General features: G+C 41.8%; 1 protein-coding gene across 1 annotated transcript in view; it reads left to right on the top strand.

Moving 5' to 3' along the window:
- CCDC170 (coiled-coil domain containing 170) overlaps positions 1 to 27,181 on the top strand; it is a gene marked incomplete at its 5' end in the record, with an annotated part of 67,805 nt that overhangs the window by 37,475 nt on the left and 3,149 nt on the right. Inside the window, 4 exons of the mRNA XM_010840905.1 lie at positions 4,334 to 4,534; positions 11,514 to 11,687; positions 14,540 to 14,782; positions 25,076 to 25,312. Coding sequence (XP_010839207.1) covers positions 4,334 to 4,534; positions 11,514 to 11,687; positions 14,540 to 14,782; positions 25,076 to 25,312 — 855 coding nt within the window. The remainder of the gene's footprint in view (positions 1 to 4,333; positions 4,535 to 11,513; positions 11,688 to 14,539; positions 14,783 to 25,075; positions 25,313 to 27,181) is intronic.

A 27,181-nucleotide genomic window follows, 5' to 3' on the forward strand; every position in this document is an offset into this window, starting at 1 on the left:
GATTGGAATATTAATTAATTTGAATTAAAATATGTAAATTTAACTTTAAAAAGACCTGGTGGTGTCATATGCATGGAGATCTAGGTAAGCATACGAAGCAAAGTTCTATGGTGCGTAGAATATTGGGAAGTTCACAGTTGTTTGCTGCCCTCTGGACACCAGAATCTTTGCAGGATGGCTGGGGAGATTCTGCCCAGGTCAGCCACACTGGTGTTTGTAAAAGTCATACTCTGCTGAATTATAGTTTCCATGGATCACTCTCAGGATCACACAGGATAAAGATGAAAGAGGGACACTCTCACCTCCAATTCAACACATTTGTTCCTTATTTTTTCTTTCCCAGAAAGATTTCTAGTTGAAAAACAGCTTCTATGATCTGAAAACAGTTTGAGAAATATGTGCATGCGTGCTCAGTCGCTTCAGTCGTGTCTGACACTTTGCGACCCTATGAACTGTAGCCCACCAGGCTCCTCTGTCTGTGGGATTTTCCAGGCAAGAATACTGGAGTGGGTTGCCATGCTCTCCTTCAGGGGATCTTCCCAACTCAGGGATCGAACCTGCGTCTCCTGTACTGCAGGTGGATTCTTTATCCACTGAGCCACCTGGGAAGCCCTTAAGAAACATGATAGAGGACAATTCCTGAAAAACTCCTCAGACTCCTTATGACAAAAGACTAGGATTAGATGAACCCACATACTGGAGGAGTAATACTGATGATAAAAGTGGGTGCAATGTGTTGAACTTCAATTGGGTATGAGATTCTGTGCTAATCAAATGATCATTAATTTAGCTCATCTACTCATAAGAACAAAGTATGAGTTTCAGTGCGGTTAATTTCTTGCTTCAGTTAACACACTGGTCAGGGGAAGGGTGAGGGCTTGAAATCAGGACTGTCTGACTCTGAAGTCCCTGTGCCACAGTCTGGTCTACATCAGGTGTCTGCCTCTTCCTTCAGGATCATTATCACTCCCTGAGTCAGTTACTGCACTCACTTGTTGTCTTTACTGATTTCTGTGGAAGACTTGGCTCTCCTCTGGTAAGGTGTGCAGCATGCTGACTGTGGCTGAGCGATCACAAGTTTCCCATCTTTCCAACTGAGATTTTCTGCATTTGTTTTCTTTTTGGCTTCATTCTCTTTGCCATGTCAACTATGGGATAGAAGCATCAAAGAACCTTCAGGTAGAAAGACTTACTTTCGACTTAGAGTCCAATATGAAACTACATTTTCAGTGGCACAGAAACATGTGCCATCTCTCGTACAACATACTATCATTAGAGTTTTGTAGGTTACTTTGTGTATTGTACTTGATGCATTTTTTGCATTAAGATCAGATCTGCTATTAGTAAGTACTAAGGGCATATTCATTGGAAGGACTGATGCTGAAGCTACAATATTTTGGCCACCTGATATGAAGAGCCAACTCATTGGAAAATATCCTGATACTGGGAAAGATTGAAGGCAAAAGGTGAAGGGGGCAGCAGAGAATGAGATGGTTATATGGCATCATCAGTTCAATGGCATGAGTTGAAGCAAACTCTGGGAGATAGCAGAGGACAGAGGAGTCTGGTGTGCTCTAGCCCATGGTGTCGAAAAGAGTCAGACATGACTTAGTGCCTCAACAACAACAAAGGGTAGAAAATATGAAAGAGGGGTTCTGAGAGCCTCATAGTATATAATGAAAGTAGAAATTTCCTTCAGAAATGTCATTCTTTGGATATGGCACTAAGCAGCTTGCCATCAAATATCTGATTTCAAGCACATTCAGGAGTATAGAATTAATTGAATTATAGACATGGGAACTTGAAAGTCTTAGAAGCACAAAATTAGAGATCAAGTAGTTGAACCTTCCTGACTGTAGCACTTCAGTCCCCCGCGTAACATTATTAACAAATGGTTGGCCAAATCCTAGCCACCTCCAGGGACTGGCACTTCACTACTGGAGATAAGAAGACGCTTAAAGCATGAGGCAAAACATACCTCAAAACTGCACATGTAATGTCTCAACTATAGTTTAGCAATACATGCAAATACATTATTTTAAAAGAGTAATCGTTGTTGCCTCTGGTAAGATCATGGGAATTAGGTTTTGCTTAGTTACATGTTTGTTTTTGTCCGTAATGCATTTTTTACAATGAGTATATATTACTTTGAAATTATGGGGAAGGAGGAAAATTATTTACATAGAAATAGGAATATTTGATATATACCTGTTTGTCCTCAACTTGAACTCTGAAGGCACAACTCAGAACAAATCTCATTGTTCTTCTGTATAGTAGCCCTTTAAAATATTTGAGCATAATATTATAATTGGCCTCCAATTAAAATAAATTAATTAATTAAAAATATTTGAACACAGCTTGATTGTCTTCTTGTCTTTAGGTTTCGTTGTTTGCAGATGGGTGGGTGGGAATTTAAAAAAAAAGAAACCATCAAAACCAAATAAACTTATGACCTTAAACTTACTTTTTTTAAAATTTAATTCAACATTTTCTGAAAATGGGATTTGGCGGAATCAGTTTGAATATTCTCTAGGTGTACCCGAGGTGTTTGGTAAATTTAAGTTCTTGGTTTAAGGGAAGGTCAGGACAAGAAGAGAAACTCCTGGAAAGGATGGAAGCACTGGGTAAGGTAGGGGATTGGGGGGAGTTTGGGGTCCTTTAACAGAGGAACAGTGACTTTATGCTCAAAGAGGAGGTGGTAGCTAGATTCCCCTGCCTTCTTCTGCTCTGCTGTTGACCCTATTCTGACTCACTGAATTGAAGGCATTTTGACCTTTCGAATGCTAACAGATGACTTTGCTCCTTAACTGTGCAGCACAGACACAGTACCTCTGCAGTTTAGTGCATGAGTAACCAATACTCAATACAAAGTCCTAAATAAAGCTTGGAAAAATACATTTCTGCACTTAAATTCCCAATTACAGCCCAAGGTTATCTATCAAGTTTAACTTCCTGTGTAATCTGAATGTGCTATATGTGGCAGTAGAGTTTCTCTAGAAAAAGGTTATAGTTTTTCAAAGTACTTTATGTCTGAAGTCTTTTTTCCGGTTAAGCTTTTTTCTTTTTTATTGGAGTATAATTGCATTACATTGTTGTTTTAGTTTTGCTGTACAATGACGTGAAGCAGCTACATGTATACATATATCCCCTTTCTCTTGACCCACTCCCATCCCACCCATTTGTTAGTAGGTCATCAAAAAGCACAGAGTTGAGCTCCCTGTGCTGGACAGCAGCTTCCCACTAGCTGCTGTCTATTTTAGACATGGTAATGTATGTCAATCCTAATCTCCTGACTTGTCCCACCCTCTCCTTCCCCTGATGTGACCACAAGTCCATTCTCTACGTTTCTGGCTCTATTCCTGCCCTGCAAATAGGTTCACCTGTACTGTTTTTCTAGATTCCACATATATGTGTTAATATACAATATTTGCTTTTCTCTCTTTCCAACTGAGCTTTGAAACTCCTAAGTTAATAATGGGACTTCCACGGCAGTCCAGTGGTTAAGATTTTGAGCTTCCAATGAAAAGGGTGTGGATTTGCTCCCTGGTCAGGGAACTAAGATCCCATATGCCATGTTGCCAAGGTAGTTTTCAGTTCAGTTCAGTCGCTCAGTCGTGTCCGACTCTTTGTGACCCCATGAATCGCAGCACACCGGGCTTCCCTGTCCATCACCAACTCCCAGAGTTCACTCAAACTCATGTCCATCGAGTCAGTGATGCCATGCAGCCATCTCATCCTCTGTCGTCCCCTTCTCCTCTTGCCCCCAATCCCTTCCAGCATCAGGGTCTTTTCCAAAGAGTCAGCTCTTCGTATGAGATGGCCAAAGTACTGGAGTTTCAGCTTTAGCATCAGTCCTTCCAATGAACACCCAGGACTGATCTCCTTTAGAATGGACTGGTTGGATTTCCTTGCAGTCCAAGGGACTCTCAAAAGTCTTCTCCAACACAACAGTTCAAAAGCATCAATTCTTCAGTGCTCAGCTTTCTTCACAGTCCAACTCTCACATCCATACATGACCACGGGAAAAACCATAGCCTTGACTAGAGAGGGGTAAGTAAAGGTTTTCCCTCAAGATTTCCCAAAGAACTTGTTTAAGGAATGATGTAAAAATTAAAAATACCAATCAAAAATATTTTGCTAGATAATGAATGTAGATTTATTTCAAGCAGAGGCAAATAACAGCTATCAATTACCTGTTTTTTAAATTTAATTGTTACAAAGAATCTGAACGTTGGAGTTATAAATAGTTGTATCTTTGGGGTTGAGCACTAGATTTTAACACTTTGTTGCATCTGAAACAAGGCTTATCGTTGTTCTGTGTCTTTGTTTCCAGATGGTCTCCCAGCTTGAAGCCCAAATCTCTAAGCTTGTTGAACAGTTGGGAAACGAGTCCCAGTTTCACCAGAAAGCCCTGCAGAGAGCCCAGAAAGCAGAAAACCAGTTGGAGGCTCTTCAGGGCCGGCTGACACACCTGGAGGAAGAGCTGGTCTCTGGAGGTGTTCTGCAAGATGACTTGCATTTCGAGAAGCAAAAAGTAATAACACGAGGGCCGGCTCATGGGTGGAAACCTCTGTTGCAATATAGGATTTTATGTAAATATTTTGAATTTTACAGTACTTTGGTATCTTGGTGAACTTCTGAGTCATGAGTAAATTTCAGGGAGCAATGGATATTGTTTTGGGGTTTCTTCCTATTTTTGGAGCTTCCTTGATCCAAATTAATTCACTTAAATTCAACAGGTATTTATTGAATGTCTATTATATATGAGACTCTGATGGGTTGGGGGTAAGGTATGAATAACACACAGTTCTTTTTTTCTTGACTTTTCCGTGGGGCATTGAGATCTTCCCCAACCAGGGATCGAACCTGTGCCTCTTGCATTGGGAGCACAGAGTCTTAACCACGGGGTTGCCAGAAAAGTCCTAACACACGGTTCTTGATCACAAAAGCTCATGATTCAATAGAGGAGACAGATGTTCAAATAATGTGCTGTACTGTACTATAAGGCTGTAAGTATTATAATAGGTATATTGACCAATAGAGTGCTTTAGGAGCCCAGTGAAGGGAATGATAAATTCTGGATAAAGTGGAGATTTTACAGGAAAGGAGACAATCAAGTTCATCTTTGAAGGATAAATTGGATTTTAGTGGAGAGAAAGAAGAGAAAGAGGGGAAATAGTGAACTAAAGTCTGGAAGGTTTCAAGTATTTTCACAGGGCTGCTGCTGCTACTGCTGCTGGTGCTAAGTTGCTTCAGTCGTGTCTGACTCTGTACGACCCCATAGACGGCAGCCCACCAGGCTCCCCTGTCCCTGGGATTCTCCAGGCAAGAACACTGGAATGGTTTGCCATTTCCTTCTCCAATGCATGAAAGTGAAAAGTGAAAGTGAAGTCGCTCAGTTGTATCCGACCCTCAGCTACCCCATGGACTGCAGCCTTCCAGCCTCCTCCATCCATGGGATTTTCCAGGCAAGAGTACTGGAGGGTGTCAGAGTGGCTATTCCCATATGGCTGGAACCTGGCATTCTTGGTGGGGCTGTGGTGGGAGAGCAGATTGGAATGCCTTGGGTTGTGAAGACTGAGCTTTCTTTATTCTGAAGACTCTGAAGTGCAATAAGCAATTTTTGAACATCACAGTGTTTTAGAAAGATCGTGTCACCGGGCAGCTGAGATTGCCGACTCAGGAGAGACTCAGAAATGATAGTGTCTGATAACCCAGAGGGAGATAAGGAAAGTAGAGTGAGAAGAGAAGGGGTCTATGCTTAGGATTTGACCCTATGAAGACCATTGGTGATGTCTGAGCAAAAGTTTCAGCAGAATGGTGGAGAACAGAAGTCAGTTTGCATTAGGACGAGGGGAGACTACTATGGGAAAATCTAGAGACTTAGATGACAATGAAGTCTGGTGACCAAAGAGAAAACAGGCATGAAGCTATGAAAAGCAGGATCAAAGAAAGGTTTTGTTGAACAGAATCACAAGATACATGTTTGTACCTTATCATGGACATCTATAGGGATACATAGGTTCATGCATAGCCTCAGGGCTCAGTGGCTCAGTGGTAAAGAATCTGCCTGCAGTGCAGGAGTTGAAAGAGATGCATGTTCGATCCCTGGGTCAGGAAGATCCCCTGGAGGAGGGCATGGCAACCCACTCCAGTATTCTTACCTGGAGCATCCCATGGACAGAGGAGCCTGGTGGGGTACAGTCCATCGGGTCACAAAGAGTCGGACATGACTGAAACAACTTAGCATGCATCATAGGCATAGAATTTGGCACGAAAAATACTCTTCAGTTGAAAAATCTGTACTCTGGACACTCATGCATTCATTCTCTGCACTTAAAAAAAAACTGAGGAAGCATCCTGCCTATACTGAGGGTTGGATATGTAAAGATACTTAAGAGATGCCTATGGGGAATCCCAGTGTCATAGATGAGATGGGGAAATCAGGACACAGTACAGTTAGTGCTGTGAGAAAAGTACGCAATTCAACAGGAATTCAGATAAAGGAGTAATTACTTCTTTCCTATCTCATTGTGTGAGGAATGAGCCACATTCACCTGGAGATAACACTGGAGAGCGGCCAGGAAAAAATGAGTAGGAGCTTGTTAGGTAGAAGAGGTGGGGAAGGGATTTGGGGTGGGGGACGGCAGGACTGATGAAGGGCTGGAGGGTGACAGGGAGCCTGGACCGTGATGCCCAGTGCGCCAGGGCAGGCTGGTCTTGCAAGGCTTTATCCTGTGGGCGATGGAAAGCCGTAGAGGGGTTTTGACTAAAAGAAAGGTTTCTCTGAAGGCAGGGTGACTCTGAGAATCTAGAGGCTAAAAGGAGGAGCCCTTTGGGTTCTAGAATAAAACTGTTCTTAGAATAGTTTTGATGAGAAGATAATAAGGGTTTGGATCAAGCAGTGAAAGGAATTTCTCAAACAGATGTCTCAAAAACGTGTGTTGGTTGACATTTTGAGCTTGATAGGAAATCTAGCACCTGAGTCTGACGTGTTCAATTGGAAGAAATCTGATTGCCGGACATCGACTCCCATGGGTTCCACCAATACCTTGCACTAAATATTCAAAAGAAAAATGACTCCCTTCTCAAATTTGTCTCTGTCCTTCTCAGTGATGATGTAATCTGCCTCCAGTTGCTCAAGCCAGAATCCTGAGGGTCATCCTGAAGGCCTCCCTCTTTTCAGTCGATTCCTAAGCACTGTAAATCCTAAAGCATTATATCCCCAAAGGATCTCAGATATCCCCTCCCCATCTCTAATTTAGAAGCAGTGCTGTAGTTTGGAGCATTACGATCATTTGCATAGACTGTGGAAACAACCTTCTCACTGATCGCTCCACCATTCCCAGCATGGTCTTAATAAAATGCGTGTCTAATCTTATCTTCCTCCATCTGGTCAAGGGCTCTGTATGGGCCTCCCTCAGGATTAGGTCTTGATTCCTTCTTTATATGGCTGTGACCGGGCCAGTTCATCAGTCCAGGCTCTTCTCTCACCTGCAATCTCTCAGGGCAGTTGTTGCAAAGTCAGAAGCCTCAAGGGACCATCGGGGTACTGGTTGGGTGCAATGAGTGGTCAGAGTCCAAACACATCCACATTCAAATTTGTCCTGTGGTCTAAGGTAAGAAGGCCCCCTCGGCAACCCAAATTGCACATTGCTGGTCTCTCTGAAAAGTGTTCTCCTCATCTTCTTCTCCTGGAGATAAACTGCCCTACTGTCCCATTAGCTGTCCCTTCGGATCCAGTTCCATTGTCATTTCTTCTAGAAACCTTTCCTTAGAGGCTTAGTTCTTCGTGCAACGTGTATGTGGCTCTGTCATGGCACTCACCACCCCTTTTGTATCCATGTTTTAACTCGACTTTTCCAATCCACTCTGAATTTCTTGAGGCCCAGGAAAATCTTTTTTCTGGAGTTTTTCCAGGACTTAGAGCAAGAATCAATAAATATTATTTAAGTAATAGAAGAAGCACATCAAAGGCAAGACTTTTAGGTAGATCATTGTGTCTTCCATCCTTCATTATGATGTCATTAATTTGAATAGAGGTTATATCAAAATATAGGCTTTCCTGGTGGCTCATAGGAAAAGAATCTGCCTGCAATACAGGAGGCCTGGGGTTGGGAAGATCCCCTAGAGAAGGGAATAGCTCAGACAGTAAAGCGTCTGCCTACAATGTGGAAGACCTGGGTTCAATCCCTGGGTTTGGAAGATCCTCTGGAGAAGGAAATGGCAACCCACTCCAGTATTCTTGCCTGGGAAATCCGATGGACAGAGGAGCCTGGTGGGCTACAGTCCATGGGATCGCAAAGAGTTGAACACAACTGAGCAACTAACACTTTCACACTTTCATATCAAAATAGCTCTCAGTTATGAAAGCAAGTTGTGTAAACTGATTCTGCCCATGGTGAATCTTCCATAGATAACTGCCTATAAACTAGTAGTAGTATCCTTACTGCCCAATAAGGATAGTAGGCATGTTGTTGTTCAGTTGCTAAGTCGTGTCCCACTCTTGGTGACCCCATGGATTGCAGCATGCCAGGCTTCCCTGTCCTTTACTATCTCCCAAAGCTTTGTTCAAGCTCTTGTTGTTTGAGCTGGTGATGCCATCCAACCTTCTTATCCTCCGTCACCCCCTTCTCCTCCTGCCCTCAGTCTTTCCCAGCATCAGAGTCTTTTCCAGTGAGTTGGCTCTTCATGTCAGGTGACCAAAGTATTGGAAGTTCAGCTTCAGCAGCAGTCCTTCCAGTGAATATTCAGGGTTGATTTCCTTTAGGATTGACTGATCTCCTTGCTATTCAAGGAACTCTCAAGAGTCTTCTCCAGCACAATTCAAAAGCATCAATTTTTTGGCACTTAGCCTTCTTTATGGACCAACTCTCACATCTATACATGACTACTGGAAAAGCCATAGCTTTGAGTATATGGACTTTTGTCAGCAAAGTGATATCTCTGTTTTTTAAAACACTGTCTAGGTTTGTCATAGCTTTACTTCCAAGGAGCAAATATCTTCTAATTTCATGGCTGCAGTCACCATCTGGAGTGATTTTGGAGCCCAAGAAAATAAAATCTGTCACTATCTCCATTTTTCCCCATCTATTTGCCATGAAGTGATGGGACTGGATGCCATAATCTTAAGTTTTTTGAATGTCAAGTTTTAAGCCAGGTTTCCTTCTCTCTTCTTTAACCCTCATCAAGAGGCTCTTTAGTTCCTCTTTGCTTTCTTCCATTAGGGTGGTATGATCTGCATATATGAGGTTGCTGATATTTCTCCCAGAAATCTTGATTCCAGCTTGTGCTTCATCCATCCCAGCCTTTTGAATGATGTACTCTGCATATAAGTTCAATAAACTAGGTGACAATATACAGCCTTGACATACTCCTTTCCCAGTTTGGAACCAGTCCATTGTTCCATGTCCTGTTCTAACTATTGCTTCTTGTCCTGAATGCAGGTTTCTCAGGAGACAGGTAAAAATCTGGTTTCCCATCTACTTAAGAATTTTCCACAGTTTGTTGTGATTCACACAAAGGCTTTAGCGTTGTAAATGAAGCAGAAGTAGATTTTTTATTTTTTTAATTCTCTTGCTTTTTCTAGGCATGTAAGATTGAAAAGCAAAGGTGTACAGAAATTAAATTTAAATACAGGTAATTGAAACTTACACAGCATAGAATATATTCATGCTAAGTTGTGATTCATTGTGATTCAAATGAACAAAATGTACAGGAATCCTTTCAGCAACTTTAACTTTCTGAGGCTTGGCCAAGATTCTTGAAAAGGCGCTTCCTCTTTTGGGTCTTGGCTCCCTCTTATCTTAATCCCCTTTGGCCTGAGGTAGATCTTTGTCTGCTGAGTGGATGGGCCAATAGAAATAGAAAATGAAGCTTTTATACCTTCCCAGAAAAGTTACCAACTCTATTTTATTTAAAATACAAGCAATAGCAGTTATTTCACTTTCATTTGCATAGATTAGAAATGAAATAGTCCATGCTGGGAGTGGGGTGGGGGGCCGACAGAGCATTTAGAAGTTACAAACTGATGATGCAGAGACAGAAACAGCCTGTGGTTTTGTCACATGATACAACCACGATGCCTGTGATGACTGTGACTTATATAGGAAAGATGAAGTTTTATGTATGCTTTTCAACAAAATTAGAAGATATACACTTACAAATACTTTCATCCTGATGACTGAAATATAGGTAGTTCAGGGCTTTAAGCTGGCATGCTTCAGTCATCAGAAAATGATACTTGTTTCAACATATAATTGCCTAAAAATGCCTGTTGGATGAAGAGCTATTGCAATGAGAAGAAGTTTCAAAGATAGAACCCAAATCATGGAATTCTGTTACAGAAAGCCCATTGGTTGATTTATTCATCTGTCAAGAACTCAGTAAGCATTTAATGTCTGATGTGACCAGATAAGCCCCAGAGATCAAGTGGAGGAGGATCCTAGGCTAGTTTTGTGACTTTTACCGACTAAACTATGAATTTTGACTTTTCTGATACAGCTCTATTTTAGAATGTTGGGACTTCCCTGGTGGTCCAGTGGTTAAGACTTTGCCTTCAATGCAGGGGGTATGGGTTCGATTCCTGGATGCTAAGATCCCACATGCCTCCCAGCCAAAAAACCAAAACACAAAACAGAAGCAATACTATAATAAATTCAATAAAGACTTAAAAAAAAAAGTTGTTCCTTTATCCTTGATACTTAAAACCTTTTAAAGACATTTTCTAAAGAATTTTAATTTAAACAAAAACATTGTCCACGTTTGTTTGTATGGAGAGCTCTGGTTTTAGCGTGGTTTGTAGAACCACAACCCAGGAAGAGTAAAGTGGTTGGCTAAGTGGTCAGTTTCTACCTTGGAGGCCAGGGCTCACTTGGGTGGACAAAATTGCCATGGAAGGTATGTAGATGATTGGTCTACAGAGGCTGGATTAACCAGTAGATCCCAGGGGCTGGGAGGGTCATGGTAGCAGCAGCATCTAGTCAAAGCAGAGAGATGTAGATGTAGTCGGGGACATGCCTCATTTGTCAGATGGCAGGGCTTCCCAGGTGGCTCAGTGCAAATTTTCTGTCTGCCAATGCAAGAGACCTGGTTCGATCCCTGAGTTGGGAAGATCCTCTGAGTTGGGGAAGGAAATGGCAACCCACTCCAGTATTACTGCCTAGGAAATCCCATGGACAGAGGAGTCTGGGGGGCTACAGTCCATGGGGTCACAAAAGAGTCGGACACGACTTAGTGACTAAACAACAACACAGGGTTAAGAAGACTGTGTGATGTTAGACTAAACATCAAGGCCACTGACCAGAGGAGTCAAGAAAATTTGGACAAGGAACAGAACATGGAGCTCGCAGGGCAGTTCAAGAATTCATCACCAAGCACTGGAGTCAGGGGCTGGGCTCTGTACTGGGTTTAATAAGAACTACCTGTAAGCTTGGGAGAAAGAGAAAGATTTTGTGAGATGGCTTATTAACTGTACTTTTGTGTCCAATTTTTATTTTTGTTCTTGAGTTTAGTATCTTAAATTTCTGGATCAGCTTTCAGAGAAAATGAAGTTGGACCAGATGGCTGCTGAACTTGGCTTTGATATGCGTCTGGATGTAGTTTTAGCTCGCACAGAGCAGCTGGTCCGCCTTGAGAGCAATGCAGTCATTGAAAACAAGACGATCGCCCACAATTTACAGAGAAAGGTAGGGAATGTTGTGGGTGTTGTGAGAAGGAAATTCTGAGAAACTTAAATCTTGAAAAATAATGTACTTCTACCATATTTGCCAATGTGGATAGGAAACATACAAATATGTGTTCAGAAGCTGAGTCTTGATTTCAAGCCTGAAGGGAAAGTAAATGTATTATCGAAGGTTATGTTTAACTATGAGTAATAGAGGCCGAAAGTTGCAGACTCAAGCAATTAGAAGTACTTTTGTTGTTGTTTTGCTTTTTTTATTTTGGTATTTTTTTTTTCTAACATACATTTCTGGAGGTAGCAGGTTAGGGTGAATGTGACATCTTTGCTCTGTAAAGTTTCCAAGGACCTAGGCTCTTTTCAGTTAGCAGTTTCTCATCCCTGCTGCTGCTGCTGCTAAGTTGCTTCAGTCGTGTCTGACTCTGTGCGACCCCATAGACGGCAGCCCAGGAGGCTCCCCCGTCCCTCGGATTCTCCAGGCAAGAACACTGGAGTGGGTTGCCATTTCCTTCTCCAATGCATGAAAGTGAAAAGTGAAAGTGAAGTCGCTCAGTCGTGTCCGACTCTTAGCGACCCCATGGACTGGAGCCTACCAGGCTCCTCCGTCCATGGGATTTTCCAGGCAAGAGTGCTGGAGTGGGGTGCCATTGCTTCTCTGTTCCCATCCCTAGGGTGGTCCTTATGACTGTGGTTCACAGAAGTACCTAGGACCAGGCAGAAGTTTAAAAAAAGAAAGGGATGAAGAAGAGAAATGCAAAACAGCATGCATGAACTATCTTTTAAAGGAGGCTCCCAGAGTTTTCTACATGAACTTGTGTTTATCTCCCACAGCTAGAACGTGTTCTGATGGTTAAACCTAGCTGCAAGGGAGGCTAGAAACTGTAGTCTTTACTCTGTAGCCATTTGTCTAACTGAAAAAAATCACTATTTCTATGACTGTGGGAGAAGAGGAGAGTAAAAGCTTATGCCTTTACATAAGCTCTCTTGCAGTAGAAAGTAGAGGGGAGAAGCGCTTACTTTCCACTAACTCAAAGGAAGACTTAGAAACAGTTTAGACTACATAAATGAATGAATGGATGAAATGGATAAAAACATAATTATTAGTTATATAATTATTGGCATTGGGGAAAGAAAGAGGAAAACACAGATGTATCCTTAGAATAGTTCTTAGGAGAAAATTCTGTGGTAGAATTATCATGTATAGGCTGCTTAATGATTCACATCTGGGTTCTCAATTTGGCTCCACCAAGCTGTATGACATTGGGCAAAATTATATACCTTTCTGTCTTCATTTCCTTGTATTTAAGATGGGAATGATACCTATCTTGTGATGTTAATTTTTTAAAAACAGCATTTTTGAACTCTTGGTTCATAGAAGATGCTCTATTCATATATGACTTCCATTTATGGTGTCTTAAGGAATATTTTCTAAAAGAAAGCAGACAACCCCTATTCCCATCAGAGACATGAAACTGAGCTGAGGTTCTTTCTGAAGTTCTCAGATAATTGATTTTCCCTCAATATCCAATACTATTCTTTCTTAAGTGTTGTATAATTATTAAAATGACCAGTGTACAGAATTTACCAGGGTAAATTTGCAAAAGAGTGGAGCTTGACATGAAGAAGCTCAGGGAAGGGAGGTTAGTTACAGAAATACTAAAAGAGCCTTGTTAAAAAAGGATATGGGCACGGACATTGCTTGTCACTGTTTGGCAAGATATTTAAGCCCGTGTTTCACAAAGTTCTTCACACTTTACTAATGCAGATTATATAATTGGAGAAAATGGGATTTTTTTTTAGCTCTAAGATTCTATATTTCTACACGATTCCAAGTTTCAGTGTCTGTAATAGATGAATGAGGTTCCTATACTTAATTCCACTCACTAATTGTGGCATGTGAAGACCAAGAGGATTTTTTTCTCCTTTTAGAGTCTGTAATCTTTTTCTAAAAAACATTTCAATTTCTTTCATTAAGTTTGACTGTCAATGCTAAGTGCCAAGTGAAGACCTTGTTCAGCTTGGTTTGAGGATGGTTTAGGTCTGGTGCGTAATAAAGACACTAATGAAATAACACCTTCTTGAAGGTGAATTAACACCTATTTCTAAAATCTTCAATATATAAATAAAGCTTTCCTCAAAATCTCCTTCATGTAGCTTATTTTAAAAACATATCAAATCCCATGTTTGGTGCCACTGAACCTGTTTCTAAATGGTTGAAATTAGTCAGTCTGGGTATTTGGTGCTAATTTGCACTGTATCTTCTTTCAGAAAAGACCAGTGTGAGCATAGTTGCCATGGGGTGTTGGAGAGGATTTTGTCTGTCTTATTATGTTCCGCTCTTGATAAGCTCATTTTAGTAGTTTTAAAAGTAATTTTACATTTTTATTATGATGCACGTCATGTTGGAGGGAATGAGACATTGAAAGCCTACTCCTTGGTTCATTTTCTGTGGCTCTTTTGTCTCATACTTTGCAGCTACCAAATTAATTCTTGGAAAAATAGGGATAAAAAAATGCAATCAGGAAAAGAAATCCTGTAGCCTTTTTTTGATGGTTTACAAATTAGTCTTATTGAAGTATAGATAAAGATCAATATTATCTGAGGAATTCATTTATATTTACTGACTATTCAATGATTATTTTAAAAAATCCCTTGGGGAGGGAGGTGGAAGGGAGGCTCAAGAGGGAGGGAACATATGTATACCTATGACTGATTCATGTTGATGTTTGGCAGAAACCAACACAATATTGTAAAGCAATTATCCTGCAATTAAAATTAAATACATTTAAAAAACCTAAAAAATAAATGAATGGAATTTCACAGCTAAAAAAAAAAAATCCTTTTTTTGTATCAAACCAGCTAAAGACTCAGAAGGAAAGACTGGAGAGCAAAGAGCTACACATGAACTTCCTCCGGCAGAAAATAGCCCACCTGGAGCAGGAGAAGCAGGTGCGCTCGGCTGTGATGGTGGAGCGGGATGAGGCCAATGTCACCATCAGGAAGCTGCAGAAGAAGGTGGAGAGGCTGCAGAAAGAGCTGAGTGTGTGTCAAGAGCTGAACACCGAGCTCAAAGCCAAACTGGCTGACACCAGTGAACTTAAGGCAAGTGCTCAGCTGTGTTTCCTTGTCCCTGATTGTGTTTCCATAAAAATGTATGCAAAAGAGTGACAGCCTTATAAGGGCCACACTAGGAAAAAAAAAAAAAAGCTGAAAACTTTCTCTGATTTTCTAGAGCTGTGAGAAAATGCAACAAATTTCACAAATCAGCAGGGTAGATCAACTTCATGTCTCTTCAATATCTGAAATGAAGCCATCCATAGTTGCTGAATGAAAAATCAAGTCAAAAAGGGGTGATGTGATGTACAGAAAATAAAAACATTTCTTCAAAGTGTGGGTGACTATGATATTAGGAATCATATAGACTTTTTTTTTTTTTGCGTTGGCATTTGCTTAGAGAAGATGAGAAAATGGATACACACAAGTGTCCGCTGAGAAGGATCAGATGGCAGTAGGATGTGTGTTATGCTTTGGGATATTGTCACACCAAGCAGGGAAGAGGGCAGACAGGCTGGGGCCATGTGCTTCCTGGATTCGAGGTCTTTGACTTCTAATGAGTATAGAGAAGAATGAAATAAAAACTTAGGATTTAATAAAAATATTCAAATGTCACGTGTGTATGCCCCTGACAATAATATGTTAACTTCATATACACTGGCATCCCTGGCAGGTACACCTGTCGTGCATACTGGCAACAGTGATGTCCTTCCTTTCTGCAGATGAGGGCTTTGAAATGGAATGTTTCTGAGTCTGGAGACAGATCATTTGGGAAAAGGAATCTGGAATAAAGCCAGCAGTTGAATCTGTGTAGCAGAACCATATCTTAGGGCATAGTTCCCACTTGATTTTCTCTTCTGAGTCATTAGCTCTTCCCCCCTCCCTCTTCTAAGCCCTTCTGGCATCAGAACAAGGTAGCTAAACAGAGGTTGGCTTCCCTAGAGAAGGGAAGGGCAGACATAGCCCAGGGGAAGGGACACATTTGCATGTAAAGGAAGGAGAAGCTAGGGAAAGCATCTGATGGGGTCCCTGGGTGAGGAGAAAGTGTTGGAGGTAAGTATCCTGGACACCCTGCTCACACCTTGAAATTGACCTTTAGGGTGTGTGTCTGGTGGGTATGGGGAAAATCCCTGACGTCAGCATGCAGTTGGTTCCACCCTGACTGGCGGGGGCTGCAAGAGTGCTGGGGCAGGGGGCCTAGACTGCACCCTTCCAGAGCCTGAGGTTCCATTTGCGCCCATGGGGAATATGCTATGCTATTCTAAGTTGCTTCAGTCGTGTCCGACTCTGTGCGACCCCACAGATGGCAGCCCACCAGGTTCCCCCGTCCCTGGGATTCTCCAGGCAAGAACACTGGAGTGGGTTGCCGTTTCCTACTCCAATGCATGAAAGTGAAAAGAGAAAGTGAAGTCGCTCAGTCGTGTCCGACTCTTAGCGACCCCATGGACTGCAGCCTACCAGGCTCCTCCGTCCATGGGATTTTCCAGGCAAGAGTACTGGAGTGGGGTGCCATTGCCTTCTCCTCATGGGGACTATGGAAGGTGGCTAAAGATGCGAGAGGGACAGCATGCTGTGGGAGCAGGCGGGGGTGACCCTCTCAAATGACAGACACAGTGACCCACCATCAGAGACTCTGGGGCAGATGTTCTGAGTCGTGATCCTGGCTAAGGGTAGTGAGAGTGGCCATAGGACTCCTGGCCCAAGACAACCCTGTGAACCAGAAGTGTTGGGTTAAGAGGAGTCACCCTAGTGGTAGCAGAGAGCAGAAGCAGGAAGAGAGAGCAGAAGCAGGAAGACAGAGCGGAAGCAGGAAGACAGAGCGGAAGCAGGAAGAGAGAGCGGAAGCAGGAAGCAGCAAGTGCGAACTGAGGGCTGTGTCTGTAGTTTGTTCCCCTTTGGTCTCAGCGGCTTAGATCGTAGGTCTTCATCATTTTTTCACTGCGTTATTTTTAATTATTTACAAGCGTCTTTCCACTTAACCTTTTCACAAGAAAGCCTGATTCTTATAATGAAGTTTTGCTTTCTGGATGATGTGATTATACAAGTTGTGTTTCTGGTCACTGTGGCTGGCTTGAGAATTTCCAATTCCAGTATCAACAGTGTAAGCAACGTTTTCAAATGTGGAGCACACACCACTGGTGTGTGCACAGTGCTTCTAGGTAGTACAGGATGGGGTATTATATAATGTTCCATCCTTAAGTGAAAAATGAGTTCCCTTTAACTTTGCTTTCAATTCTTTGACCATCAAGGAGAAAATCTTAATTAGAGGTAATTATGTCCTATAACCTGTTCTGGTCTACGTTTTAAACAATAAGCGTTATACTCAGTGCTGAGTACCAGCTCCAGTGGATCTGCTGTGCTGTGCTTAATCGTTCAGTTGTGTCTGACTGTTCGTGACCCCATGAACTGTAGCCACCAGCCTCCTCTGGGCATGGGGATTCTCCAGGCAAGAATACTGGAGTGGGTTACCATGCCCTTCTCCAGGAGATCTTCCCACCCCAGGGATCAGACCCAGGTCTCTGCATTGCAGAGGGTTCTTTACAGTCTGAGCCACTGGAGAAGCCCACCAGTGGATCTGGGACCCACCCAAATCCAGGATGATTTCACCTTGAGCTTCTTAATTACACTTGCAAAGGCCCTTATTACAAATAAGATGACAATCTGAGGTTCTGGTATATGTATTTTTTGCATGGGTGGGGGGACACTCTTATTCAATTAAGAATTAATTACACCATTTATAGATGGTCAATCCAAAATAATCGTTTGGACTACATTTCTATGTGTTTTATTTTAAAAATTGAGATTGAAATTACATGCTATAAAATCCACTCTTTGAAAGTACAAAGTTCAGTGGTTTTTGGTGTAATATATTGACAAGGTTGTACAACTATCCCCATTCCCTAATTCTAGAATTTGTCCATTATCCACCCCTGCAAAAAAAAAAAAAAAAAACCCAAGAGACAATACTCCATATTCATCCTTTCCTCAAACTCTGTAAATCAATAATCTACTTTCTATCTCTATGATGATTTAGTTGCTAAGTCGTGTCGGACTCTTGAGACCGCACATACCGTAGCCTGCCAGGCTCCTCTGTCCATGGGCTTTTCCAGGCAAGAGTACTGAAGTGTGCTGCCATTTCCTTCTCCAGGGGATCTTCCTGACCCAGAGATTGAACCCAGGTCCCCTGCACTGCAGGCAGATTCTTTAATGATTGAGCTGCTGTCTCTGTGGATTTGCCCATTCTGGACATTGCATATAAATAGAACCATGCAGTAGGGAGCCTTTTGCCTCTGGCTTCTTTCACTTTCTGTGTTTTTGAGGTTCACCCATATTGTGATCAGTACTTCATTCCTGTATTAATCAGAGTTCTCCAGAGAAACAGAACTAATTGGATGTGTGTACACACACACAGATTTATTTTAAGGAAGTGACCTACATAATTATGGAAGCTGGCAAGTTCAGAATCTGCAGGATGAGCCAGCAGGCTGGAAATCCAGGAAGAGCCAGTCCAAAGCCTGTCTGCTGGAAGAGTTCTTCTCTTGCTTCAGGGGAAGTCTGTCTTTTTTCTATTCAGGCCTTCAACTGATTGGTTGAAGTCCACCCACATTACGGAAGGGAAATGTTAATCTTATGCTGAAACAACCTCACAGAAAATTCATGATAATGCTTGACCAAATATCTGGACCTTGTGGCCCAGTCAAACTGACACATAAACTTAACCATCGCATTTCTTTTTAATGGCTGGATAATATTCCATTGTATGGGCATACTGTGTTTTGTTTATTCAGTATCTGATGGGCATTTGGATTATTTCCATTTTTTTTTGTTTATGATGAATAAGTCTGTTTTGAAAATTTGCATGCCAGTTTTTTTTTTTTTATGTGTTTCTATGTGTATTGCAAAACATTGTCAAAGACTTTGACTCCTAGCTTACTCAAACCTTTCTTTTAAAGACCCATGTATTAAATTTCTTCCTGAATTCTAGACCAGGGAAAAGCAGACCTTTCCAGATAAATTACTAAATTTTAGTTTAGCAGGCAAACATAAGTATTGCAGAAATTTGCTTTTGAAAGAAAAAGTATTGTCTGTATTTCCCCTTCCTGTGTTGAGCCAGAGTAATTTTATTTTAATATTGCTTGCATATGTACAAACTTAATACTATATAGAAATCTCTTAATCTCATTACATTTTTACCACTGTAAAATCCAAATCAATTTAGAAATCAAAACAAAGTGTAAAACTAGAATTTAAAAATTGGCAATATTGGGGACTTCCCTTGTGGTCCAGTGGCTAAGACTCTGCTCTCCCCATTCAGGGGCCTGTCAGATCCTGGTTGATCCTTATTCGATCCCTGGTCGGATAACTAGATCCCACATGGCACAGCTAAAGATCCCGAGTACCACAGCTAAGACCTGGTGCAGCCAAAGAAATAAATACATATTTAAAGATGGGCAATCGGAGAAGGCAATGGCACCCCACTCCAGTGCTCTTGCCTGGAGAATCCCAGGGACGGCGGAGCCTGGTGGGCTACCGTCTATGGGGTCGCACAGAGTCGGACACGACTGAAGTGACTTAGCAGCAAAGACGGCCAATATTAATTCACTATGCTAGATTTTATTTCACTGAAATCACCATTACCAAGAACGCATAGTACCAATTGCTTGTGTGTGGTATGGGCTCTTTTGGTTCTGACATGTGGACAGTTTATGTTGTCTAAGAGTGAAATTCCATGGACGGAGGAGCCTGGTAGGCTGCAGTCCATGAGGTCGCTAAGAGTTGGACATGACTGAGCGACTTCGCTTTCACTTTTCACTTTCCTGCATTGGAGAAGGAAATGCAACCTATTCCAGTGTTCTTGCCTGAAGAATCCCAGAGACAGAGGAGCCTGGTAGGAGGCTGTCTATGGGGTCGCACAGAGTCGAACACGACTGAAGCGACGTAGCAGCAGCAGCAAGAGTGAATTATTAATTCACAGAGTTAATTATTCTACTATGTGCCTTTATGTTGCTGCTGCAGATGCTTTGTTTGTACATATATCATGACACAGCATGGCCTCCACTTGGCATGAACACATTATTTATGTATTAACTCTACCTTTGCTCTTTCTTCATTAACCTAAGATAATTAAAGGTGTGTTACTAATTGGCAGAAGCTTAGCCTTATGCACAAATGCAAACGCAGGGACTGAAACAGGTGGCAGGACTCCAGCTCTTTGCATAACTCATGAAATGCCAGTTGCTTCATAGCTGGTGTGAGTTATGATTAGTTTCAGCTGAAAAGGCTGAAACGCAAAACAGTGGCTTGGTCAGGAGAGATGTTTGCTGCTTTCTCACTGAAAGAAAGCATGGGCGTAGTCATTCCATGTTTAGGAGGATAGCTTCACGGTCATCATTAATCCTGGCTTGTTCTCTCTGCTTTACTGTCCTGGCAATAACTCCTCCTCAAGACCACCTCTTAGGGCAAGCCAGCTACCTGGGCTCTGCCTCATTCCAGGCACGAGGCAGGAAGCAAGGTGGAAGGACACCCAGTACGCCGCTTTCCAGGAACAGTACAACACTTCTTAGTCTTCACTGGCTGGAGCTTAGTCCCTGGAGCTCACTTAGATGGATCTTTATTCTGGGAAGTAATAAAAAAAGGAAGACCAGATATTCAATAGAGCACTTTCAGACTGTACTACAGGACACAATCTTAGTAGGGAGCTGTAGCCAAAAATCGGTAGTCAGATGACCAGAAACTAGTGGAAAACAACCATTATCTTTCTTGTAGTCTCTCAAGGACACACTCAAAAGGAATAAGAATCTTCAGCCACCAGCAAAGCTCTCATCTGCTTACTGACTCTGCTTCCCATGCTCCTCCCACACTTCAGAATGCTCTCCAATCCAGCCCGTGTGACTTTAGTTTATATTTTTTCCCCTAACCTACCAATCATGAACTGAGCTCTGATTATGTTGACTCATTGACCTTGAATTGCCCTGGACTCACCCAGCTTTGAATGTGTGCATCAAGCAAACCTGTGAGAAAGGACCTCTTGGGTGAGGTAGGGGAGTGGAGGTGAACTCAGCCTGCAAAGTAGAACAGCTTCCTATGGTTTCTGCTATAGTTCCCTCCTAGCAAAATCTCTGGGGTTCTTTGTGGAGGAATGCAGCTCTCCTGGGCAACCCTTCTCCTCTTCTGTCCCACCCTCTTTAGAGAGTGCCTGTACAATTCAGGGCTTCTGCAGAGTCCTGTTTTTTTGTTTGTTTAAACTTTTTATTTTGTGTTGGAGTATAGCCGATTAACAATGTTGTGATAGTTTCAGGTGAACAGCAAAGGGACTAAGTCATACATATGCATATATCCACTCTCTTGCAAACTTTCCTTCCATCCAGGCTAACACATAACACTGAGCAGAGTTCCATGTGCTATACAGTAGGTTTCTTGTTGGTTATCCATTTTATATATAACAGTGTGTACATGACCTTCCCAAGTCCCTAATTATCCCTTCCCTCCTGGCAATCCTAAGTTTGTTCTCTGCCTGTGAGTCTCTTTTCTGTCTTGTAAGTTCATTTGTATCGTTTCTTTTTTGATTCCACATGTAAGGGATGTCATACAATATTTCTTCCCTGTTTGATAATCTCCAGGTCTGTCCATGTTGTGGCAAATAGCATTCCTCCTTTCTTTTTTATAACTGAGTAATATTCCATTGTATACCTGTACCGCATCTTTATCTATTCTTCTGTTGATGGACATTTCTTGGCTATTGTAAACTGTGCTGCGATGAACGTTGGGGTGCATGTATCCTTTTGGATCATGTTTTTCTCCAGATATATACCCAGGAGTGGGATTGCAGGGTCATATGGTAGATCTATTTTTAGTTTTTTAAGGATCTTTTATATTGTTCTCCATAGTGGCTGTAACCTTAGGGTCCTATTTTCTGTACAAGCTCCAGAAAACCCTCCAGGTGAAGATTGTAGATCCACTTGCAGATTCAACAGATCAGATGTTAAATTTAATCACCTTATCTTTCAGAGCCCTTGGCCCTTATAACACAACAGAGAATCATTCGCCAGATTTGAAATGCTTTTCCTCCAGGAGGCAGATGCCAGATACGTTATTCACCAGAAGGGAAACTCTCAGAATGTGATCCATCCTGGCTGGGGTCTGCATGGTGCATCGGTCCTGTTTATGACCATCTCAGACCCACTGGGAAAACTGAGGGACACAGACTCTCACTGAACTCTGGGCTGGCTCTGAGAAGCTCCCTTAGTTGGATTAAGAAACCCATTTGCCCTGCTCCCCTCCCAGCAATCCTGTTTGACTTAGGAGGCTGAGAACGCCTTCCCAAAGTTGGCTCCCAGTTCTGTCCTGGTGGTTTGGCTTGGACTCTGTAACTTGCTCCCCGACAACAGGAATTCAGGCAGCCCTCAGGACTGTGATAAAGTCTCATATTTTTGAGAAATTCTTGGCTATAAATTCTTCTCATTAGGACTTGATTTATGTGCTTCTAACTCTCCAAGCTGTGTTCCATCTCTTTTGGTAGACGGCCCACTGTAAATGTTTTTTCCAAGCTGAGCAGAAAGGCTGAATATATCTCCTCTTCTGTTAATACAACATTTTTAATTCCATGCAGCAATCCCAGAAACTTCTCTCTTTACCCCATATTTTCTCTGCAGCCCTGAGATTGTTGGCCCATGAAGGGTATCTCTGTGAAAGGGAGATCACTTTGTTTTAAGGTTGATACTGATTTTGCCCCTCTAACGTCCCCTGTTTGTAAAATATTTGAAAAAATACAGAATGTATTTTTAGAATTCTTGTTTATATAATTTATAAATAAATGTACATATCTATTCAAAACTTTTTACTTATTGGATACTCACATGCCTCAATCATGCATGGGAAAGCTCCCTTCTCAAGTTTTTATTTTGAAAAATTTCAAATAGAACAGTTTCAAGAATAGCATAACAGACATTCTACTGTTCATGTAGATTGTTAACATTTTACTGATTGTTATATTTTGCATAATGAGAGAGAGACAAAGACAGAGAGAGGAATCATTTGAGAGTACATCACGACACTTCATGCCTAAATACTTCCCAGGTATCTCTTAAGAACAAGAGAATTCTTCTGTGTGACCATAGTAAAATAGCTGCACCCAGGAATCAACACTGAGATACTATTGTAATATACTGGTACTGATTTACCATCTATATTCAAATACGTTTTCGATAACTTGGAGTTCCTGAATGATCTCCAAGGTCAGCCCCCATTTCCTTGTTGCGAATGCTTGCTCTACTGCTGCTATTTCATTGACTAGAAAGCTGACTCAGAACCCCTTCCCCTCGCTGTTGCTTTTATTTCCTCCATGTTTCCCAAGCTATAGCAGTTGTTCTCACACCTTCTCAATCGCAAGTCCCACAGCAGCTGTCAGTTTCCCAGGAATTTCCTCTCTCCTTCATGGAACCAGTAAAAAAATTGGTGAACTTGTGCGAGCGTGTCTGCCATCAACTTCCTCTCTGCCTGGAAAGGAATTTAGTTTCTTAAGAAGTTGTGTGTGTGTGTGTGTGTGTGTGTGTGTGTGTGATGGTAGGTAAAAACAAGTTTCCAGTTTAGGCATTTGACTCAAGCTTTCTCAGTTTAATGACGTCACCCAGACAATATAAATCTGATGATTTTCCATCTGGACATCAGTATCCCAAGCAGGCACTTTTCTTCCATAGCGTGTCATAATCCAATCTGAGAATAGCTTCTACCATTCCTCTGACTTTCCAGAAGTGTTGGAGGACTCTTCAGGGTTTAGGTCAGGTCAGCTTGTGCTCCTTACGCCATAATTCTGGAACTCAGTCTCTGTGAAGATGCGCTCTAACCCCAAGACTCGGTCAAGATTTTAATCTCTGACGGTAGCGTCCAAATGTAGTCTAGGGAAATCACAACAATCTCAAAATCCCTCAGCAATAAACAATCAGCTGTCTGACAAATTAAACGATAGTGGTTGCTTTATTATTGTTATTCAAAAAAAAAAGGAAGAAAAAAAGAAAACCAAAGAAGGATTTCATTCAAGAGTGGCAATATTTTAAAGCATCTTTTATCCATTTCTCTCTTTTTAGTTTCCTCCCTACATGGCATCCTACATCTCCTCACAAGTCCCTCTTCCATCCTCCCAAGTTTCTTCCAAGACTATTTTTTGCAGCCTACTTAACGGAGACTCTTTCCATTCCTCTCTCAGTAGATCAATTTAGTCTCTCAGACTTTCTTCTTCCCTGACACTCTCTTCATTATTCAGCTTCACCCTGGGAACCACAGGATGGGAGTAGATGCAACAAGAAATTATCCTTCCTTCTCAGGAAAGAAGGGTTGTAATGAAAGGGGGAGGGAGGAGACAGCACACACTCATTATTTGGTATCTTTAATTTTTATTACTTTCAGATGTTACCTTTAAATGATTTTTTCAATAAAATTGAAACACAAATTCTTGCTTTTTCTTGGAGACTATGACCGTAGGCCTTGTTTGAACTGTTAGGAGGCTCAGAACTAAATTCAGAGCTCTGCTAGTCTTTCTGCTTTGTCCATCCCATATGCACTTCTTAATTTATTTCAAAGGAATTGCTTTTGATCCTTTTTAGAGGCTTCTTTGTAAATATGCTTTCTGATCTCAGTTTTATCAACATGCAATTTCCATTCCATAAATCTCACTCTTTTAAAAGTGTACAATTCAGTGGTTTTTAGTATATTCACAGAATTGTGTAAACATCACTGCTATCTAATTTCAGAATATTTTCATCACCCCAAAAAAGAAACCATGTATCTGTCAGCAGTTACTCTTCATTCTCTACTCCCACCAGCCCCTGGCCTTTTCTGGATCCTTCCTATAAATGGAATCATACAATAAGTGGTCTTTTGTGACTGACTTTTTTCTCTTAGCATAATGTTTTCAAGGCTTATCCGTATTGTAATATGTATCAGTACATTGTTCCTTTTTGCTGCTGTATAATACTCTGTTGTATGGATATACCACATCTTTATCTACTCATCCATTAATGGATATTCAGGCTATTTTCACACTTTGGTGATTATGAATAGTGCTACTAGAAACATTCATGCACAGATTTTGTGTGGACATAAGTCTTTAGTTCTCTTGGATTTATGTACCTTGGAGTGAAACCGCTGGGTCATAGGTCAACTCTGTGTTTACAGTTTGAAAATGGCCCAACTGTTATTCACAGCAGTTACATCATTTTTCATTCCATTATTTGTTTATTAAAAAAAGTTGTTAAGTGAATTTCATTGACTTCTGGTTTGTCTTGTTTATACAGCTTTCCTAAATAAATGCAGATGAAATTATTAGCATTCTCTTTGACTTCTTAGATTAAAACTTTGGAACAGACCAGAGCCATTGAAGACCTAAATAAATCCAGAGACAAACTGGAAAAAATGAAGGAGAAAGCTGAGAAAAAGCTGCTGTCTGTCAAATCAGAACTGGAGACTACAGAGCATGAGGCTAAGGAGAATAAAGAGAGGGCCAGGAACATGCTAGAAGTTGTAACCAGTGAAATGAAGACACTAAAAAAATCTCTGGAAGAAGCAGGAAAGAGAGAAAGGCAGGTGGGTAGAAATCTGGTGGTGAAACCTTATTTTGGAAAGATAAGACAATTCAAAAGTGTGATAATTATTCATGTATATCTTTATAACTATTTAATCAGGCTTTCTACATAATCCCAGCATATCTATATCTGCCCCCTCCCATCTTTTTGGCATCAAAACAACCATTATGAATTTACTCCACTAAGAAAGGCAATTCACCTTTTAATGGCTTGCAAAGCCATGGAAAGCCTGTGAAAAGCCAGGTCCTGGCTATGGAGAGTTTTTTTTTTTAATTATGTTTGCTGATTGCCTCTGAAGTTCGAGTTATCCCAGATCTAACGTTATCCAGGGCTTCAGCCTCAGGAGGGAAATTTTATCTCCAGCAGAGATCAGTTGCAGGAAACGGTCCCACATCACAAACAGTGGCACCCAGACCCAATGGCCGGCCGAGCCCAGATGTAAACCATAAAACAGAACTTGTGTGCCCGCTGGGTGCAAGGCGGGGTGCTATCTGGTGAGCCCATCAGGAGGTCAGGCAGAAAGAAACATGTCGTGGGCAGCCTGACCCCTGCTTTTGGCTTTCATCTCACTCGCTCTCTGCAGCCCAGAAGGGCACAGTGAGGACTCTGATCCCAGGATATTTTTTCTCTTTAGCAGCCTCTGCTTTGGCTCATGTGTCAGGCAGAACTGAGGAAGGCCAAAGTCCAAGAGTGAGTGGTCTCAGTGGGAACTTCTCAGCATTTAATAGCTTTGGCCATATTCGGAAGGGGGGAAAAGTTTGAGGAAAGCTTTTTCACTGGGGAGATTAGGCTGGAGAGAGCGTTTGCTTTCCCACGTTGGACTCGGCATAGGAAAGGGCTTGGGAAGTTAATGAGCACACGGAGGTGATGTTTGGACGGCACTTCTCCTGGAGGAACATCTGTCTTCGGATGGGTTCACACCTTTTCTGAAATGGAAGGGGTCGCCTGGCCATCTCTAGTTGATCTACTACTGCTTTTGGCTAGAATCACAGCAACCAGTCTGTGAGAATTGAAGGGGTATAAGTCACATGTTGTCCATCTTCTCTGGCCCCAAACTCCCATTTTTCCTTTTGTGATGGACAAATAATTGTCCCAGAGAGTCCATTGTGCTGTGAAATGGCAATCCGTGTGATGTGATTTGATCAACACTTAGAAGTCCTCCATATTCATCAGCTCATACTTCTCCTGCCGTTGGTTCTTCCTTTAGTTGAAGAGGTTCATTGCCCAGTTAACGCCCCAGGGCATAAGCATTTATCATGTGACAGACTGAACCACACCAACAATTGTAAAGCATTTCTTAGTGTGCAGAACACATACACAGTCAACTATCGTTTCATTTGATCTTAACTTCAGAACAGGCATGGGAGGGAGGGAGGTAGGTTGCTCATTAACCCTGGAAGTGAGAAAATGAAATCTTATCAAGGCCAGAGTCTCCTTTATAGTTGCTGAACTGGGTTTCTTGATTTGGTAGCCAATACCACATTAATTGGTAGTTCAGACGGTAAGGAATCTGCCTGCAATGCAGGTGACCCAGGTTTGATCCCTGGGTCGGGGAGATCCCTGGAGAAGGAAATGGCTATCCACTCCAGCATTCTTGCCTGGAGAATCCCATGGATAGAAGAGCCTGATGGGCTACAGTCCACGGGGTGTCAAAGAGTCAGACAGAAGTGAGTGACTTTACTACTACTACCACATTAATTGTCTCATCATAAAAGTGGTTATCTAGAGGGTAGGATGGAGTGGGAGGTGGGAGGTGGATGGAAGGCTCAGGAGGGAGGGGACATACTTATATCTATGGCTGATTCATGTTGATGTATGGCGGAGGCCAGCACAATATTGTAAAGCAATCATCCTCCAATTAAAAGTAAAT

This window comes from Bison bison, unplaced genomic scaffold (genome assembly GCF_000754665.1).
Source record: "Bison bison bison isolate TAMUID 2011002044 unplaced genomic scaffold, Bison_UMD1.0 scf7180017864148, whole genome shotgun sequence".
Taxonomy (NCBI): domain Eukaryota; kingdom Metazoa; phylum Chordata; class Mammalia; order Artiodactyla; family Bovidae; genus Bison; species Bison bison.